Source organism: Mauremys reevesii, linkage group 4, assembly GCF_016161935.1.
Source record: "Mauremys reevesii isolate NIE-2019 linkage group 4, ASM1616193v1, whole genome shotgun sequence".
NCBI classification, from domain to species: Eukaryota; Metazoa; Chordata; order Testudines; family Geoemydidae; genus Mauremys; species Mauremys reevesii.
In genome coordinates, this window is record NC_052626.1 from 142,071,329 (window position 1) to 142,091,257 (window position 19,929).

At 52.4% G+C, this 19,929-nt stretch overlaps 2 protein-coding genes across 2 annotated transcripts; both read left to right on the forward strand.

Moving 5' to 3' along the window:
• The first annotated feature begins 1,657 nt into the window (after nucleotides 1-1,657).
• MPEG1 (macrophage expressed 1) lies at nucleotides 1,658-4,881 on the forward strand. Its single transcript, XM_039537964.1, has one exon. The coding sequence runs from the start codon at nucleotides 1,970-1,972 to the stop codon at nucleotides 4,130-4,132; it is 2,163 nt and encodes a 720-aa protein (XP_039393898.1). The 5' UTR covers nucleotides 1,658-1,969; the 3' UTR covers nucleotides 4,133-4,881.
• A 5,434-nt stretch (nucleotides 4,882-10,315) lies between these two features.
• LOC120404902 (regenerating islet-derived protein 4-like) lies at nucleotides 10,316-17,346 on the forward strand. The gene is made up of 6 exons (XM_039537965.1): nucleotides 10,316-10,478; nucleotides 11,792-11,910; nucleotides 13,389-13,535; nucleotides 14,597-14,711; nucleotides 15,690-15,762; nucleotides 16,483-17,346. Exons 1-6 carry the CDS (start codon nucleotides 10,430-10,432, stop codon nucleotides 16,502-16,504), a joined length of 525 nt encoding a protein of 174 aa, XP_039393899.1. The 5' UTR covers nucleotides 10,316-10,429; the 3' UTR covers nucleotides 16,505-17,346.
• Nucleotides 17,347-19,929: the final 2,583 nt, after the last annotated feature.

Below are 19,929 nucleotides of genomic sequence, written 5' to 3' on the forward strand. Positions count from 1 at the left end.
AAATAGTTGGGCAATCAGAATTAGGACTCAGGCGCTTACTAGGCAGAGATCACAGCCATCTGTGAAGGAGCGAAGGCAACTTCCCCTCCCGCACGTGCTCCATAGCTCTCCCTTGAAGTGAAATTGCGGCTTAGCAGCGTGACTCATTGGAAAAGAAAAAGCTTTTGTCCCATGGCTGCATCGACTTGCTGACCGCAGCTTCGGTTCCACCTTTGTACAGCGCAGCCGTGATACGGCTCGGGTCAGGAGTGAAGCACCGCGGTGGGGCTACGCCTGATTCCCGGCCCAGAGGTGCTGCGTAGCAGTACTAAGGGGCAGCAGTGGAGATGGATGAGGGTATTAAGAGCGGAATAGCAGGGTGGGATTAAGGGGCATTGGCAGAGCTGGGTGTGGGAAGCCAGGGCTGGGATAGCAGGGGGCTGAAGACCAGGATTGAGGGGCCCCTGAGAGGCTGGGACTGGAATAGAGGAAGCCACTGTAGCTCGGTATAGAGGCCCACTGGCAAAGCTGAGGCGACGAGACGCCGGCACTGCGAAGGGACGGCCCCCTAATCAGCACTCACAGCTCCTTCATCACACTCCAGAGCCCCGAAGAGCCAGCCTGGGCCTGGGGTGATGGCACAGCAGCGAGTGTGAAAGTGCACTCCCAGCCCTTTCCCCCCAGGGCTCGGCAAAGACGTGAACTGTCTCCTACATCCTTCCCCGTCCGAATGATACCTGCTCCCTCGTTCCTTCCCTCCTCCCACCCCCCTAACTTTTCCTATGCCTCCCCTGGGGCAAAGCACCCCCTTCCCCCCACAATTCACTTTTGCCAAACCAACTCTCTCCCCCGTCACATGAGCCTCTTGCACTGAGTTAAACTCAACACGGTATAGGCAAGTGCCGGTGCAGAAACCGGATCAACCCCAGAGTCCCTCCTCCCTCAGCCCTTGTGTCAGCAAGTCCCACGCAGCATTGAACTGCGGAGGTGGGGTAGGGCAGGGACCTCGTCCCTTTACCCTGTTACAGCAGGCGTCACCAGAGAACGCTGTAACAGTCGTCCCCGTGCTGACTGTGTGAGCAAGTTTTTAGTGTCAGAAGACATGCGTGGGGTGGTGACTTTTGGATGATGCAACGTTCTTAGAGCAGGGAGCTGTGCAAGCAACAGGAGAGTTTGCTGTCTAACTTGGGCTCCCATTGGAGTCAATTGCTGAGGTGGAGTTTCTCCCTGGGATCCTAGCACTTATGCTGAGCTGAGGTTCCTGGGAGCAGGGGTTGCTCTGCACAGTGTCTATGACCACCCCACTTCCGGGCCTGATGCCTATAAGTAAATATAGCAAATGATGCTCACTGCTGCAGAGTCTGGGTGGATTCCGATTTCTCCTGCTCTGGGAAGGGCCTCAGCAGCTGCTCCCACTCAGCAGCTGGGCAACTCTGGTGTCAGACTGGAAGACAGGTGGGAGAAGATGGAGCAATAATCCATTGCTATCAGGACCGGCTCCAGGTACCAGCAGAGGAAGCACGTGCCTGGGGCAGCACATGCTAAGGGGCGGCATTCCGGCCATCCTTGGGGCGGCACAATCCAGACATCTTTTTTTTTTTTCCGCTCGGGCAGTCTGGGCGGCCTTTTTTTTTATTTTATTTTTTGCTTGGGGTGGCAAAAATGGTAGAGCCAGCCCTGATTGCTGTACAGCCCCTAGCACACTTTGTAACAATCAGGAAATAGCGATCTCCTGCCAACATGATGAGCAAGGCAGAGGGCCCTGACATACCTGCTGGCTCTCCCTCTGTCAGCTGTCAGCAGCCCCGCCCGCCCGCCGTCTGATTCTGACAGGGATCCACTCTCACTTCTCTCTTTCTAAACACTAACGGGAGCATGGAAAGGAGGAACTCTCAGACAGCTGGGCTCAGAGCTGTTAAGCCACCAGCCCTTATTGACAGCTCCCTCCTCTTCGCTCGGACGGCTGCATCTTCCGAGCACTGCCTCAGCCATGAACAAGTTGCTGGGGGCTCTCCTCTCTTGGAGCCTGGTGGTCTGGGTGCAAGGAGCAGAGAAGCCTCCAGAGCTGCCAGCTGCTGCTGGGTTTCACACGTGTAAGAAAGCCCTGAATCTGCCTGGGCTGGAGGTACTGCCGGGCGGGGGCTGGGACAACCTCAGGAACCTGGATATGGGGAGAGTGATCAGCCTGGGCTACTCGCTGTGCAAGACCACAGAGGATGGGTCCTACATCATCCCAGATGAGGTCTTCACCATCCCCCGCAAGCAGAGCAACCTGGAGATCAACTCGGAGATCATAGAATCTTGGATGGACTACCAGAGCGCCTTCGCCGCCTCGGTCAACACAGAGGTCTCCCTCTTCTCCTCTCTCAACGGCAAATTCTCCAGCGACTTCCGCAAGATGAAGACCCACCAGGTGAAAGACCAGGCCATGACCACCCGGGTCCAGGTCAGGAACCTGGTCTACACGGCCAAGTTTGACCCCGGGGCAGCCCTGGACAAGGGCTTCCGCCAGCAGCTAGTGGCCCTTGCTGGGCACCTGGAGAACAACCAGACCCGGATGGCAGACTACTTGGCAGAGGTGCTGGTGCTGAACTATGGTACCCATGTCATTACCTCGGTGGACGCTGGCGCCAGCCTGGTGCAAGAGGATCAGATCAAATCCACCTTTGTCCAGGACAACATGTCCACACGGAGTGCCATCACCGCCGCAGCTGGGGCCTCCTTCCACAGCATCATCAACTTCAGCGTCAGCGAGTCACTGAGCGTGGAGAACTCCTTCACCAAGCAGTACCTGTCCAACCGCACCAACTCCCGGGTGGAGAGCATTGGTGGCGTGCCCTTCTACCCAGGGATCACCCTCAAGGCCTGGCAAGAGGGCACCACCAACCAGCTGGTGGCTATTGACCGCTCTGGCTTGCCCTTGCATTTCTTCATCACGCCCAGCAGCCTGCCGGAGCTACCCAGCCCCACAGTGAAGAAGCTCTCCCGGAGGGTAGAGTTGGCTGCCCGCCGCTACTACATCTTCAACACCTACCCCGGCTGCACCGACACCACCTCGCCAAACTTCAACTTCCACGCCAACGCCGACGACGGCTCCTGCAAAGCGGCTGAGACCAACTTTACCTTCGGGGGCGCCTACCAGGAGTGCGTCCCTCTGTGGGGCCCGGATGCATCAGTCCTCTGCCAGGGGCTAGAACACAGGAACCCGCTCACCGGGGCATTCTCCTGCCCTGTGGGCTACACCCCGGTGCGACTGAGCACCCAGGAGCGGGAAGAAGGCTACAGCCACCTGGAGTGCCACCGCTCCTGTAAGCTGTTCCTCTTCTGCAAGAGAGTGTGCCAGGATGTGTTCTGGCTGTCCAAGGTCCAGTTCAGTGCCTTCTGGTGCATGGCAAGAAGCCAGGTCCCTGAGAACTCGGGGTACCTCTTCGGGGGTCTCTTCAGCTCTCGGAGCGTCAATCCCTTGACCAACGCCCAGTCTTGCCCCTCCGGCTTCTTTCAGCTGAGGCTCTTCGACCAGCTCCAGCTGTGTGTCAGCAGAGACTACGAGATGGGGCACAGGTACTCTGTGCCCTTCGGGGGGCTCTTCAGCTGTGAGACAGGGAACCCCCTGGCAGGGGCCCACCAGGGGACCGTGAATGACCCCTACCTGAAGCGCTGCCCGGCGGGATTCAGCCAGCACCTGGCTCTGATCAGCGACGGCTGCCAAGTGGAGTACTGCGTCCAGTCTGGGATCTTCACCGGAGGGGCCCTGCCCCCGGTGCGGCTCCCTCCCTACACCCGCCCACCCGCCATGAACCTGGTGGACACTGACACCGTCCTGGTGACCAATGCCAATGGGGAGCGCTCCTGGGTCAAAGACGCCCAGACCCAGCTGTGGCGGCTTGGGGACCCCACTGAGACGCGCCGTGCTGCAGGGCTGGGTGGTGGAGGGGGCCTGTCAGGCAAGGCAACAGCCGGTGTCACGGTGGCCGTCACCACCGGCCTGGCCATCCTCATCGCCCTGGCTGTCTACGGCTCCCGGAGGTACAAGGCCAGGGGTTACCGCACAGTGGAGGAGGGGCAGAGCCTGGTCCCAGATAGCTCCGCATATAGCACCGCTGCTGAGCTTGGGGAGAGATGCCAGCAAGACCCAGAGAGCCAGACGGGTTAACTCCCGCTGGCTACTACTGGGGAAAGCCCCATCCACCCCCAGGCACAGCAACAAGCTTCCCGCTGCATAGAGCTGTGAGCTCCCCCTCTCCCCCGGGCAGAACCGTGAGCTCCCCCTCTCAGGCTGTAGCTGTGTCCCCACTGCATTATTAGCTTGAGCTGCAACCCACCCCCCACCGGCCAGCCCCCTGGAGCTAGAGATGTGTGTGCACTGGAGTCGGGTCAGGGGTAATCCTTGATCCCACCTCAGGGTGACACTGGAGTGGAGCCAGGTCCTGTCTGTGCTCTGAGCCACCAAGCGATTAGATGCAGAGACAGTGAGAGAGGACTCACTGTGGGAGAGGACCGGGAGGGGGGATACACAATGCAGGGATCACTCTAAATACCCCCTGTGACACTGCACCCCGTATTCTCATAGAAATATTATGATATGATTATGGAATAATTATGATGCATTTTGTACAAGATAAGTCATGTGAGGTGTCATTGGAAAAGTGATGATTTGCTGAATATGATTATCCTAGTTGTATGCAGGTATCATTTTTGTATCTGAAGTTATGAATATTGACTAGGAATCTGTATTTCAATCCTGCTTACGCTGGGTGACACCCACAATTAGCCTTTCTGGTACAACAATGAAGAAGCCAGACAGTGCTGATGGCCCATCAGCAAAGACAATGGACCCTGGAAGAACTTAACCTTCCTGTGAATGTTCCAGACAGCCTATAAGAAATGGCTGCTATGACTCAGCAAGGTATGCAAGGGCATGTGACCAGGTCACATGTCTCTAGACTCCATCTTGGGAGGTCAGTGTTTTTCCACAAACTGAGTTTGGGACAAAGGGTTCCCACCATATGCTAAAGCTATATTAGGCAGGGAGTGACATGATCATCTGGGGTTCTTCACTCCTCACACACAAGAAAGACGCCTGAAAACACCAAAGGAACAAACAGTGAACTGGGGAAAGTGCTGGACCCACGCTAAAGGCATTTCTAGCCTGTGTATGAAGGATCTGGGGATTCCAATCTCTAAAGCAAGTGCAGCTTGTGCCTTAAGAATCTGCAGCCTGCTTGTACCATCTCTGAGGGTGAGAAACTGCTAATACATATTCAATCTAGCAAGTGTGTTAAGCTTAGTTTGCGGTTTTGTTTATTTGCTAGGGAATCTGCTTTGATCTGTTTGCTATCACTTATAATAGCTTAAAATCTATCTTTTGTAGTTAATAAAATGTTTAATCTAAACCAGTGCGTTTTGACTGAAGTGTTTGGGGAAGAATCTCAACTCAGTTAATAGAAATCTGTGCATTATTCTCTTCACATTGAGGGAGAGATGGGCTGGGTATTAAACCCATATACTGGCCAGATTTGATCAGGGCAGGATGGTACAGCTCTGGGGTCCCAGGCTAGGCAGCTGGGGGTGTTTTGGGCTGCAGTCTCTCTATTGTTGGTTCATGCAGGGGGCTGGTCAAAGCCTGCATGTCACTGCAGCTGGGTGTGTCCCTGCCTGTGTGAATGCTGGTGGAAGTGCAAGCATGGCAGGCTTGGTAGCTTGTCACAGCAGCATTGTGTAAGAGGGAGCCCAGGCTGGACAGAGAGAGGGCTTAGTGGTACCCCAGTTCCAGGTTGCACCCCGGGGGGACCTGTCACACCCCCTCATGGGCCAGCCCAGAGCTTCTCTGCCCCTTTCACCTCCAGCTCCCTCCTGCACAAAACCCCTTCTGCCAATTCTCCCAAGTGATCCAGGGGCCTTAATTTCCACCGGGCCCAACCTGAGGCCATTTAAAGGGACCTGACTCGTATTGCCCTGGCACCCAGCCCTTTTGGGGTGTCACTTTGGGCCCGCCAAGCCATGAGCCCCTTCCCAATGCCTAGGTGTAGAGGGAAAGGCATAACCAGCCAGGGGAGGAGCCAGGAGCAGCTCAAGCAGGGCAGAGTCGCAAAACTCAGAGGTATCTGAATAGGGGATGTCATGGATCTACGGGGTGGGGAGGCCAAGCAGAGTCATCTCAGCCCATAGCCACGTAGACACCCACCCTCCTATGCAGCGATGCCAGGGAGCCAACACCAAGAGACGGGGAAATACGTGTACTCTGTATTTCAGAGTCCCCATCCCCTTCCAGGTACCCTCAGTCTGCAGCCTGGCTCTCTCCCTAATCCCTGGCTCCCACTGCCCAGCCACACCGGCTTAACGCCCCTCGGCTCACCTATGCCTGCACAACCCCACCGTGGGCGCTGTGTAGTTTGGGGTGTCTTTAGGGTCATCCTTCAATAAGGGGAACCTCCCCCCCTGCCCCGCACCAGCCTCTCCTCCCCCTTCCTACAGGCCCCAGACCTCCCTTAACCCTCCTCTGCACAGAGATGGCTGCCCCAGGGCGGGGTGTTTAAGATAGATTCCAGTATCATGTGACATGTCCTGTGAGACCCCTCGTCTTCCTTCTTCCTGGCTTGGCTACACCTACGCAGGCAGGCTTGCAGATAAATAAACCATTTACAACCAATTGTCCTAATCAATGAGAACCATCAAGATGCTAAACCACCATTAATGGCCCACCCTTTGCATAATTACAATAGGACCTCAGAGTTATACTTCATATTTCTAGCTTCAGATCCAAGAACGATACATGCGTACAAATAAGAGGAAAATATTCGGTAGATTATAAGCTTTGTAATGATACCTTCCAAGAGACCTCTTGCATAAAGCATATTCCAGTGATGTGATATATTCACATTCATAAACATCTTTTCATAAAGCATATGGAGTGTAACATCACATACACCCCCTCCCCTACTGCTCACAGCCCCTTCTCCCACTGCATAGCACCAGGGCCCCTGTGTGGGCAGCAGGGGCCTGGCAGTGGGTCCATCCCACACCACTATCTTCAGCATGGGCCTTTTGTTGGTTGGCAACTTTCGGCTACTAGCAACGTTTTGCTGTGAACTGAGAAGTTGCTAATAACCAGCATCCACTGGGTATGTGTCTGTATCTGTATCTATCTATATGATGTGTGTTTGTGTCTATATCTGTGATGGGTTGGATCACAGAAACCCCCCTGGGAGCTGCCAACTGATGTGCCAAGACTACCTCTGCTCCTTTTTCCCTGCCAGCTCGGGACCATCCGCTACACAATTGACCCATGGAGAGAAGGTCAGCAAAGTATGCAGGGACTTGCCCATGTGACTCCAGACTCCATTTGGCTGTAATTTTCCACAGTAAGAACAAAGAAGTGTTCTTACACCTGGAAAAGCCTATAAAAGGCTGATGTCTCATGTCCATTTTGTCTTCAATCCTGCTTCTTACCTCTGGAGGGACTTTGCTACAAACTGAAGCTCTGAACAAAGGACTGAATGACCCATCCCAGCGGGGGATGTACTCCAGAGACTTGATTCGAACCTGCAGTTTACTCCATCACTGCTACCAGCCTGAACTAAGAACTTTGCCATTACTGTATGTAATTGATTCCATTTAACCAATTCTAGCTCTCCTCTATATCCTTTTCCTTTTATGAATAAACCTTTAGATTTTAGATTCTAAAGGACTGGCAAGAGTGTGATTTGTGGGTAAGATCTGATGTGTATATTGACCTGGGTCTGGGGCTTGATTCTTTGGGATCAAGAGAACTTTTTTCTTTTATTGGGGTGTTGGTTTTCATAACCATTCATCCCCAGGACGAGTGGGACTGGTGGTGATACTGGGAAACTGGAGTTTCTAAGGGAATTGCTTGCGTGACTTGAGGTTAGCCAGTGGGGTGAGACCAAAGTCCTCTTTGTTTGGCTGGTTTGGTTTGCCTTAGAGGTGGGAAAACCCCAGCCTTGGGCTGTAACTGCCCTGTTTAAGCGAATTGGCACTGTCAGTTGGGTCCCGCCAGAACCGCATCGTCACACCCTTTGAGAGTCATTTATTTTGTTTTTCAACTTAAGCCCAGAGAGAGAGAGAGAGAAAACACCGCTGAACTTTTCCAGCTACTGCAGCTACTTCCGTCAGTGACTTGTTGATCCAGTTCTGCCAGATGGTCTGGATCAGACTTCATTATCAGCTCAAACTCTGCAAACATGCCAGGTCTAAAACACACCTTGGTGAACCTCAACTTCCGTCAATGACTTGTTGATCCAGTTCCGCCAGATGGTCTGGATCAGACTTCATTATCTGCTCAAACTCTGCAAACATGCCAGGTCTAAAAAACACCTTGGTGAACCTCAATTTGTAATCATTTTCACTTAAGACCCAGGCTTTTTAAATAGTGCCTTGCAGAAAAGTCTAGGGTCCAGTCATGCTAGTTGGGCAGGCGTGTACTTCTTAGACATAGAGTAGAGCTTGTGAAAGGAAACTTACGGTGGGACAACACCTGGCAGCAAATCCAAAACTGACACCATACTTGAAACAAACACTGAAGCGGAGGGAGAAACTGTCCCTCGCTCTGGGCTCATGGCTGTCCTGCTCTTTCTGCACAGCTGTTCAAGACTGCTGTCCCCACATCAGAAAGGATGGTGAGAAGGGTGGAGAAGAGCTACAAGAATGATTTGAGGTTTGGAAAACCTGCCTAAACAAACAACTGTCAAAGGGCAGGTGGGATGGGACGGGACTTGCTCAGCAGGTCAGTAGCAGAGCCAGAAATGGATTCCAGACTTCAGCCTGCCCAAAGGCCTTTGACAAAGTCCTGCCAAAGAGGTCACTACAGACGCTGTTGACAAATGCAAAGTACTGTAATGCATGCTGGAGGGGAAAAGTTAAACCACTTCTGCACCGCCCTGGGGTCTAAATGAACTGTGTCAGTTCAGGAGAGGGACCTGGGCGTCGATACAGACAGCGCAGTGAAAACCCCACTCAGCGCACAGCTGCAGTCAAACAAGCAAAAAAGATGGTGGGATGCATAAGAAATGGGATAGAGAATACGACAAGGACTATGATAGTGCCTTTATACCAGCCAGTCGTGTGGCCTCATCTGGATACCGGGTGCAGCAGAGAAGGGCAATGAGAAAAATCCAGAGGTTGGGGAAAAAAATCTCCTATGAAGAGAGTTTTAAAAGATGGGGGTTTTGTTACCTTAGAGAGGGGATGAAAAGGAGGGGACAGGATGGAAGCTTATAAAATACCGAGTGGCCTACAGAAGGGAGGTCGAGGGTGCTGTTCTCCCTGTCTCCTAACACAAGGAAAAGGGAACAGTCAGTGAAACAGGGAGGTGGGAAATTCAAAACTCATATCAGGAAATACTTTTTTTGCACAATTCAGGATTAACCTGTGGAACTCACTGCCACAGGATATCGTTGAGACCAAGAAGATAGCAAGATTGAAAAGGTGACTGGTCATTTCAACAGATAACAAGAATATTCAGAATTATAATTAATGACAACAAAAATGATGGCAGAGATATTAAACCTCCTGCTTCGGGGATTAAGGCGATCTCTAACTACTAGAGACCAGGATGAGACCTAAGATTACCCCACATCTCCTCCTGAAAGGTTCTTACAGCTTCTTCTGCAGCATCTGACACTGGCCACTGTTGTTGACAGGAGACCAAGCCAGTCTGGCCATTCCTGTGCTCCTGTATTCCTAATCCAGGTTTCCTGAATTTCAGTCTAGTGCCTTAGCCACTGGGCAACACTACCTTTCTGAAAGAAGAAATTTAAAAAACCCCAATCTTATGTGGTGTAAGTATTAGGAGTGTATTGAAATTAATAGAGGGGTGAATGCATCAAACTCATATGACTCCTTGAGAACAGGGGTCATAGAAGGTCCTTTAATTTTTCTGATAATTTAGGAGCATCAGAAGCTGTTGGTGGCTTCCTGAGCTCCCACACCTCGATGGCTCCACAGGCAAATTCTGCCCTCTTCTTTTCTGCTTTCTCGCCTTTCCACCTGTGCAGCCACTCTGCCCTCCCCTAGTGGCAAAGAATGGAATTGCAGGTTGTGGGGTGGCTATTGCTCAGGTCCCAGGGAGATTTCCTTGTGCCTTCTGTCTCCCATGCCGGCCAGTTCCTTGCCTGAAGACAACTAGTACATTTGTCCAAGCACAATAAAGTGAGCAGCTGCAGGGCTTACTCCACTGGCGTCCGTGTGGAGAGAGGGTTAAACCGGGGTGCTGGAGCCAGAAGGGACAGGGCAGGAACAAGGAGGTAAGTCAGAGGAGCTGGATTTCCCCAGGATGAGTCACTGTATAAAGGTGACTGATCCAGGAGTTCCTGCATCCACTTGTCCCTGATCATTGTGCTGTGAGCAAAGCCAAAAAGCCCAACCCGAGGGGAGTCTCCACTAGCCAGCGGGGCTGTTGGGATTTGACTGCTGACCCCCATCCTCACCAGAGATGGATCCCAGGACATCCCTCTACCTTGTGCTCATCTTCATTGCCTGGGGTGAGTTGGGTTGTGCTTCCTTGCTGCTAACCCTCCCGCACCCTGTTCCATAGGTGCCACCGCTCGACACAGAGGGCCCTGTGGAATCAGCAGGGAATCCCGGTCCTGAGAGGGGTAAGACTGCAGGCCCCCTCTGCTGCATCAGCACTCATTGCTCCCCATTGCCGGGTTTGGCAAAGAGCCCAAGGACTGAGGCCCATGGAGTCTGAACCCTCCGCTCACCCCAGTCTTGAGAGAAGGTGCTTTCTCCCACGATAGGCCCTCTCCCCCCATGCTTGGGAGGAAGTCCCTGTACACATCCACAAAACCAACTCCTTGTCGTCCTTCAAACCTTTCCTCTGCCGCGATGGCGACACACGCTTGACACCAGCTAGCCCACTGGCACGCTGAGACCCCTGCCCAACCTGCTGATAATACGTTTGAATTTTTTCCTTGCACTCCCCCATCCAGCTCTTGGCCTGGGCACCAACTTTCAGCTTTTAATTTCCTTTCACCCTCATCTCTTCTCCATCCCCCTCTTCCTTGGGTCGGGATGGATTCTCCATCACTGGCCATTTCAAAATCAAGATTGGATTTTTCCAAAAGATCGGCTGTAGGGATTATTTGGGGGCAATTCTCTGGCCTGTGTTATCTGTGGTAACACTAGATATCAGGATGGTCCCTCCTGGCCTTGGCAGCTATGACTCTTGTCTATCACCACCGTTTGTTTCTCCCGTGTCGTTTTTAAGCAAGGGGCCCCTTCTTTTTCGTTTGTTGTAAAGCACCAGGCAAAATGCTGCTGCTGCTGTATTAATAATTATCATGTATGAAAAACTACTATTGGTAAATGAAGCAATCAGTGAAAATTATCAACAATTCTAGCAACCACTATCTCACTCTTCTCCCTGCATGAGGGTATTGATACTGCTATGCTTGTGCTGTTACGCACAATTTTACAGGGTCTTAGCATGTGAGCCAGTGGAAGACCTACTGTTTTGTAATGCAATATCTTGGGGGGAGGGGGCAACTGTTCCAAAGGGCAGGAGGGTTTGTTGTTCCCTGGAAACCTGGCACTGGTGCATAGCCTGAGATCCCTGACAGAGGGACTTGGATGTGTGCTGTTTCTGACCATCTCCGTTCCAGGACTGATACATAAAATGTAATAAACAAGGTGCACTAAGAAACTACTCAGACTCCATGTCACTGATTTCTCCTGCAATGAGAAACTGGTGTAATACTTACCTGCCTTTGGGACCGATGGGTGAAACATACTGCACTGATGTTTTATTCTCTCTCACGTGCATTTCATACCTGGTTCCTTCTCTTGATACTAGGTGCCTGCTCCCAGGAGAACTGTCTCTGCGCCCGCGGCTTTTGTGACCATGGCTGGGTGCAGTATCAAGACTCCTGCTATAAGGCTGTGATGCAACCGACAAAGTGGCACGAAGCTGAGGCAAGTCTGATAGCAGGGCCTAGTGGAAAGAGCCTTGGCCAGAGACATAGGAGATTCTATTCCCAGCACTGGTTTTCTGGGTGACCTAGGGCAAGTCACTTCCCTTTCTGTAACTCAGTTTTCCCATCTGTAAAATGGGGATAAAGATACTCACTTCCTTTGTAAAGTGCTTGGAGATCTTGTAAAAGCACTTGGCCTCTGCTCCCATTTTCCTCCGAGCGCACAGAGCACTTGGAGAAGCCCTGCTTGGGAACACCACGTGTAGTTTGATTTACACTGTTCCCCCCCTCACCTTTTCAGCATAGTGCAGCACCTCATCTGCAATAGCACATAATCCTCAGCCCCTTACAGCAAGGAGATGGAGGCGTGCTCGCCCCCAGAGATCTCTCCTGGGACTAATGCTGAGGGTACATCTACACTGTGATTAAAACCCCACTGCACTGTGTCTCTGAGCCCAGGTCAGCTGCCTCGGGCTCGCAAGACCAAAAATAGCTTTGTAGCTGTCGGGCCTTGGGCTGGAGTCCGGGCTCTGAAACCTGAACATCAACACTGCAATTTATGGCCCCGTAGCCCCAGCCCCAGGAGTCCAAGTCAGCTGAGCTGGGCCAGCCCCGGCCATGCTGCAGGTCTTTGATTGCAGCGCAGACACTCTCCCCGGCACTTCCTTCCTGGGCCTCACTAGCCCTGTAGCTGTCTGCAGCCACCTCTGAGCTGTCCCGTAGGCACAGCTTCGCCCCTCGGCTTTACTCTGGGGCTCTTTAATGGGTGCCCCAGTGGGCAGAGTGCTGGTCCAGCTGCTGTCGCCCAGCGCGCCGGCCCAGATCAGCTGATGAGAAGCACTTGAGAAGAGCTAGGGAGTATTAACAGCTGGGCATATTTGCTGAGCAGGGGAGAGGCAGGGGACAGGAAATGCTCCTGAGGGCACATGCTGGGAGGGCCACAGGCACCTGAACCATGGCCCCACCCCCACACCGCCCCTTCCCCATAGGCCCTGCCCCTGTGCTGCCCCTGCCCCTGGGCCACGCCCACGTGCCGTCTCTTTCCTCGAAGCCCAGCTCCCACGTTGCTTCTTCCCCGCACTTTTAAAAGTGAGGGGCCCATGCTCCCCCCCCCATTCTGGCACATGCTATGATGGCACAACTGCAGCTGTGCTGCTGTAGTGTAGACACTTACTACAGCCACGGGAGGGGGGCTTTTCTCCCTGTAGCAAATGGCCTAGTCCCCTCCCTGTGGGGGAAACCAAGGTCTGAGAAGCTAAGAGACTTGCCCAAGGCCACCTGGTGAGTCTGTGGCAGAACTGGGAATTCAGCCCATCTCTCTTGAGGACCAGCCCACTGCCTCAACAACCAGATCACCCCCCTTCTCTCGGGCCCTGACCCACTGATGTCAATGGGCGTTTTTCCATTGATTTCTAAGCGTTTTGGGTCAGGCGTGCTGGTTGCAGCCTTGTGTGATTTGTCCTTGTGGTGCCTTTTCAGGTGGCATGTCAAAGCTATGGCAAGAATTCCCATCTGGCCTCCATCCACAGCGCAGAGGAAAATGACTTCATCTTTCACCTGATGGGCAAGCCGCTGGATTACACTAAAGGACAGGCCTACTGGATCGGCGCACACGACACTTTCAAGGTAGCTCCTGCCTCACCCGTCTGGCACAACCCGCAATCAGAGCAACTGCAACTTCAGAGCAGTCGTCGGGGCTGGAGGGTCAGACTGGCATTTCCACTTATACCGGGGGGACATTGTGGGGTTGAGGGCAGAATTTGCCTCCCTCTGTCTTACATTGTGGGCTTGTTATTTCAATCTGAAGTAGAGCAAAGAGTGTTTGCCTGGATTAGGCCCCAGGAGTCCTCAGTTCTATTCCTGCCTCTGCTGCTGGGGTGGCTTTAGGCAAGTCCCAGCCTCTCCTCGTGCCTCAGTTTCCCCATCTGCAAAATTAGGGTAACGCTACTGACCTGCTTTGTAAAGTGTTTTGAGCTCTACTAATGAAAAGTGCTAGAGAAGAGGTAGGTGTTACTGTTCCTGAGCTGCAGAGCATGCTGGGATACAGGGTGTAGAAAAGGTGCAGTGGAAACTACAGCTGTTTTGTCACCTCCGCACTCCAGCTGACGTTCACTCTCTAAGAACCAGGCCCTGCCATCTGAGCTTGCGGGAGAGCTGGGGCTGGGCGTGGCTGCTGCATGTGGGGAAGATGTGTTGGGATCCGGTGGAGGCTGGTGCAATCCCAAAGTGGAGGTGACGCTGGCACGCGAAGGTGAACGCGGTGCCAGTTTAGGGCTGCAGGTGAGGGTTATAACAGAGCTGATTCCAAGCCAGGGCGGCGCTGCTCACTCTGACAGACAGAAGGATGGCCCAGTGCTTAGGGCAGCGCTAGGGGACTCGGGAGTCCTGGGTTCAGTTCCTGGGTCTGCCACTGTCTCCCTGTGTGTGACTTTGGTGCAGTCACTTAATCTACTCTGTGCTGAGTTCCCCCATCTGTAACATGGGACGGACCCTTCCCCACTCCCCGGGGTGGTGTGAGGCTGACTCTGTCAGTGCTGGAGAGGGCTGCAGTGAGGAAGAGGTCTCCACAGCTGGGATATTAGATGCTAGAGACAATGCTGATCCCTTAGTGGCTATTGCTCCATCTCCTCTCCCCGCAGCGCGCCTGGCCCCCGGTTCAGTCACTAACACCGTCACCCTTTCTCTAGGAGGGGTCTTTCATGTGGACGGATGGTTCCGAATACAATTTCCGGACATTTCCTCCAAGCCAGCCCGATGGCCTCCCGGGAGAAAACTACCTGGGCTCCTGGATCCTGCAAAACGGTGGGAGCTTTGTCCTGGGGCGGGGCGGGCGGGGTGGAGGGCAGATGCTTGGTGGCTCGGTTTGGTCACAGTTGGCTCATTATCTTCACCCCCTGACTCTCTCCAGAAGAACATCGCCCAGATTCAGTTCCTGCTGGTTGGCTGCACCATCCGATCAAACCATTTTGCTGTCTGCTTTGGTCCCCTGCCCCTGCCCTAGCAGCTCAGTCCACTGACTGACCGACCTCTGCCCCTGACTGTGGCTTATGCCAAATGCTTCGGAGGAAGACAACCCCTGCCTCCACCCCTCCAAAACCAGCTCAATCCAAACAAAAGCCCTCCCTAGTGGCTGGCCATTTCCTGGGGAGAGCCCTCCCCCATACACCCCGATCAGTGCCTGAGGACAGACAACTCCAGTGCATTGTGAACTCCACAAACAGAACAGTGTGTGATCACCTCGGGCTGGGAGCAGCTCCGGTCTGGCCCACGTGCCATCGGGTAGAGCAGAGCTATGTGGGTGCAAAGAGGAGACACGTGGGCAGGGGGTGGGGGTGGGGGTAAAGGAGGGTTGCCCCTCCATTTGCTGCTTGGCTTGTACTGAGCATGCTCACACGGACTGAGCATGCTCAGAAACACTACTGAAGCCAGCTGCCCTCACTCCGTCCTCCCCCACTATTGGCAGGCATGGGTCATCCAGTTACATCAATTTGCAATGGAGAAATTGATGACCCAAGATTCAAGGTGGCAATGGACCAGGGCAATATTGTTCTCAGCCTTTCTTTTCATGCCTCATCTCAGTTCCTACTAGTGTTTTACAGTATCATCTATCTATCTATCTATCTATCTATCACCCCAGTCATGACCGAACCGATGCCCACACAGGTACAGTGGTTACATTAGCTCTCACATGCAGATGACTTTCCTAGTCATGGACGTGCCTGTTCCTGCCAGTGGGCGGTTTGTTCTTGGGCTGATTCCTTCTGACTCCGTCTCTTTCAGGCTTTGTCACCTGGAACGACTATGGCACCAGCTGGTCCTTCCCGTTTGTTTGCAAATACATCCTGCGGAACAGGTACCATCCAGCTTCGCTCCCACCAGGGTGGGCTATTCTCCGGACAGGCGAACTCTAGCAGTGGCTGAAGGTGTCCCGGTGACTGTTCGGGCACCCCCGGGGCCCTGTTGTTGTTTATATTGCAGTTGTGCTCAGACTGGGCCAGCCACTGTACAAACACGTAGGAAGACACAGTCTCTGTCCCAGTGAGCTCCACACACAGCGATGGCAGCGTCCTGCCTGCACACCGCCTGCTCGGGAAGAGACGTCTCTGGGGAGCTTAGTCTCCAGGGCTCCTCTGGCCCATGGGTGGGTGACTCCTGTGAGATGGGCACTTTGCTCCCAGGCTGAGATCCACCAGCTCAGGCAGGAGCCACTAAACGGCCTTCAGACAGGAGCATCTTTAGTTACTGCTGACCTGAAACTGGCCATACTGGCACTAGAGCCTTAGATGGGAAAGGCCCCGTATCCCCTTCCCTGACCCCCTAAACTCGCTGGGACCACTTCCCTGGGGCCACATTGGAGCTAGCACCCCCTACAGGGCAAAGGCCCCATGTCCCAGTCCCCCCTATCTGGGGCCAGATCAGAACTGGCGCCCCTAGAAGGGAAAAGCCCTATATCCCATTCCCTGCCCCACTGGCACCAGGTCAGAGCCAGCACCCCGTAGAGGGAAAGGGTCCCATCCACATCTGAGCATCACAACCAACAGCTGTTTCTCTTCCTCTTTGCTTCTGCCCACAGCTGCAGGGACTGCTCCGTGTAACAGGACGTGGTGGAAGACGCGGCCTGTATCCTGCAGCAGAGGCTGCATCACCTTCCTGTGCTGTAACTTCACATCTGGAACCATTTACTGCTGTGTCCTTATCCCGTCTTAGGTGTTCTGGGTAGAACTGGGCAACTAACAGGTTTCGGGGTTTGTTGGGAATTCTGAATCATTTGGAGGGCAGGGGATTCATTTTAGGACAAACTGAAATTTTATTTTAAAAAATATTCTGCAAATGGAGAAGTGGTGGTGATGGGGAAATCATTTTGAGTCCAATGAACATTTTGTTTTGATTGTTACCATTTTAAAACTCTGTTTTTAATCAAACTAAAGGCCATTTCAAAAGAGAAAGTAGTTTCAGACCAAAGACACCAAACGTTTCGATTTGTTCTGGGTTGGTTTTTAGTTTTGACCGATACACTTTAGTGAAGCCAAAACAATCACCAAATGGTTCAGTTTCACCAAACCTGCCTTTTTCACCGGAAAAGGGGCTGGTCTGAAAAGTGTCACTCGACTGTATTCCCGCTCAGTCCCTGCTGGCGGGCTCCTGCTGGGATCCACTTTCCAATGGGACCCCGCAGCAGGCCGGAGGCCAGGGGAACAAAGGTCACAGTCTCTTTGGACACCGGAGCCACCCAGCTGTACACTGCGCTCTCACTGGCATGGCATCACTCAGCGATTCTGCTCATGCAAATCTGCTTAGCGAGCTCCCTGCTCTGATCCCTGCTTGTCTTTCTCCCTCCTGCTTTATACATGTACTTGGGCATTCCTACTAATGTTCTGTGCCAAAACAAAATGCTCAATAAAAAAGCTGCACGCCCAGGGAACGAACGTAGTAGTCATTGTACCGCGCCTGGCACGGTGGGGACCTGGCCATGAGTGGGTCCCCCAGGTGCTACCGTAATGCATCTAATAATGTGCAGCGCCTGGCACAGTGGGGCCTGATTGGGGCACTCCAGTGCTACTATATCAATAATACACCTAATAAATAATAATGCCCATGACAATGTGGAGTCTGTAAGGCTCAGTTCTGCTCCTGAATGATTAAACCCCCAAAATGAGCCGGGGGCGGTAAGGGCAGCAACTTGTGGGGAAAGGTGTATAAAGCCACGGCAGCTTTGCCAGGTGGAACATTCGCTCACTCGCAGTGTCGCCTTGGGGATGAGTCAAGGTGTGGGATTGAATGTGAGATGCTGAAGGCTTCTGATTGTTGTTGTGTGTGTGAAGGGCTGCTTTGGGCTTTCTCTCATTGGCCAGCTAATTGTGAATAGGTAGACAGGTGTGTAGATGATAATTACCCCTGAGTTACAGCTGCGGCTGTGTGTTAAATTTAATTAACTTGTTAGCAATTGTGTATATAAGAATTGTATATAAGAGCATGCTGAATGAAAAAAATGGACACACTCATCTCTCTCTCTTTCTCTCTGCTCTTTCTTTCTGGCAACACAACAAATGGTGGTGATATGATACACAGTGCAGTGGCAGTACTTACAGTGCAACAAACTGTCAGAAAAATCAAACACATCAGAAAACAAAAACACAGAGTGCTTAGTCTGGATGTCTTTTCATCAATGAATCAAAAATGATTTATGGAGCAAGAATCAGAGCTGATACCTATATGTGATGTTGTGTGAAAATATATATAAATCACTAAACTGAAACAAAAATGTTTCCCAGAGAAGAAGAAGTTGATGTGATATATCTGACTGATATATACTTGAAAAAAAAAGAGACTCAAAAGACACTACAACAAACAGACTCACAAGGAAATCAAGCTCTTGATCAAGCTAATCTAATCTATGTCTGTGAAAAGTTGATGAAAAAAATGTCCAGTTGAATGATTGATCTGTGGTATTATTGCAGTTGGTCATTGTAGGTGGAGTAGTTGTTTGCTTTATTATTGTACTTATTATACTGGGAGAGAGGAGGAGAAAAGAAGAAGGAGAGGCTGAGGGCAAAGGAATGAATGCAAATGCAACTGAACTAAAAACTAAACTGAAGTCAAAACATAGAGAAAGATCACAGAATCAACAGAACTAAAACAAAACTAAAACAAGATAAGTACTAGTAATGAAGAAGCAGTTGGTGGTGAAATAGTGTGAAAAGATAAGTTGAAAAAAAAGAAAAAGAAAAAGTCAAAGCTGAAAAGAAACAAAGAAAAAAAAAAAAAAAAAAAAAAAAAAAACAAAAAAAAAAAAAAAAAAAGCTGCGAACAGCCGCTGGAGCTGAGACTGAATTCCACTGCAGAGGAAGCTCGCGCCCTCAGCGCCACGCGCAGATCGCTCAGCGCGCGCTCACGCTCCGCGTGTACAGGTCAGGTCTGGTTCGAAGAACCGGCGCCGGCGGGAGCGCTGAAGGGCTGAGCGTGCAGGGCGCGTGAGAGCGCGGCGAAGCTGCAGGGCGTGGCGAGAGGCGAGGCTGAGCGGACGCGGAGGGAAGGGGGCGTGCGGATCGGAGCGGCGGCGTTGAAACCAGGGGGCACTGACAACGGGCGACGCCGCCGGGCGTCGGGGGGCGGCGGCGCCGCGGGGAGCGAAGCGGGAGGCCGCGGGGCGGGGGCGGCGCCAAGAAAAGCGGGCGGGAGCGAGTGGGGGCTGGCTGGGAAGGAGGGAGGCGAGAGGAGGCGGCTGTGGGAGCCGGAGGGGAGAAGGCAGGGGAGCCACACCAGGCATCTGAAGCAGAACGGCGAGCAACCAAGAAGTGAGAGCGAAAGGAGCGAATCACGAGGCGGTGGGAAAAGTTCCCCTCTGCTCTGGATCCATCCGGTGAGGGGGCTAGTGGGGACGGAGAGGGGGTAATCCTGTTCAATGCCTGTTGGGCTAGCTCAGCTGAGAGCCTGGTTTGGCCTGGGCTCAAGTGGCTCAAGGCGAGAGTCAGGTTTGAGTCCAGAGAGGAGATTGGAGGAGAACGAGAGGAGGTTTGAGAGAGAGAATGAGAAGACAACTTGGAGATGGCTGGCTGACACTGAACTGAAGATGCATCAACTGAACAGGCACAATTGAGCATCTGCTCTTACAATAGAGCAGGCATCCTTCTTTCTAGCAGCATCCATAGTGCTCAAGCAGCAGCTAAGAGCAGTCATGACAATCAAATAACCAATAAGTAAAATGAAGAACCAACAGAGAATGAAATGAATGCTGGTGGATTTAAGTGAAAATGAAGTGAAAAGCTGGAGAAACTGAAGAGAAGAGTGAAATTGATGTTGAATGCTCAGAAAAACAGGCAGGAATCACCAGAGTTCAGTGGAGCAGGAAAGGATGAAGAAAAAGAAGTACAAACACAGAAAGGATGGAAAGAGCGGGATGCATTCCAGTGAATAAGGAGATGCAGGATGGACTGATGGCAGAGAAAGAGCTGAGCAGAAGAGATAGAGACATGAAAGAGCTGAGTAAGATGGAGAGATAGAGCCAGGAGCTTGAGAATCT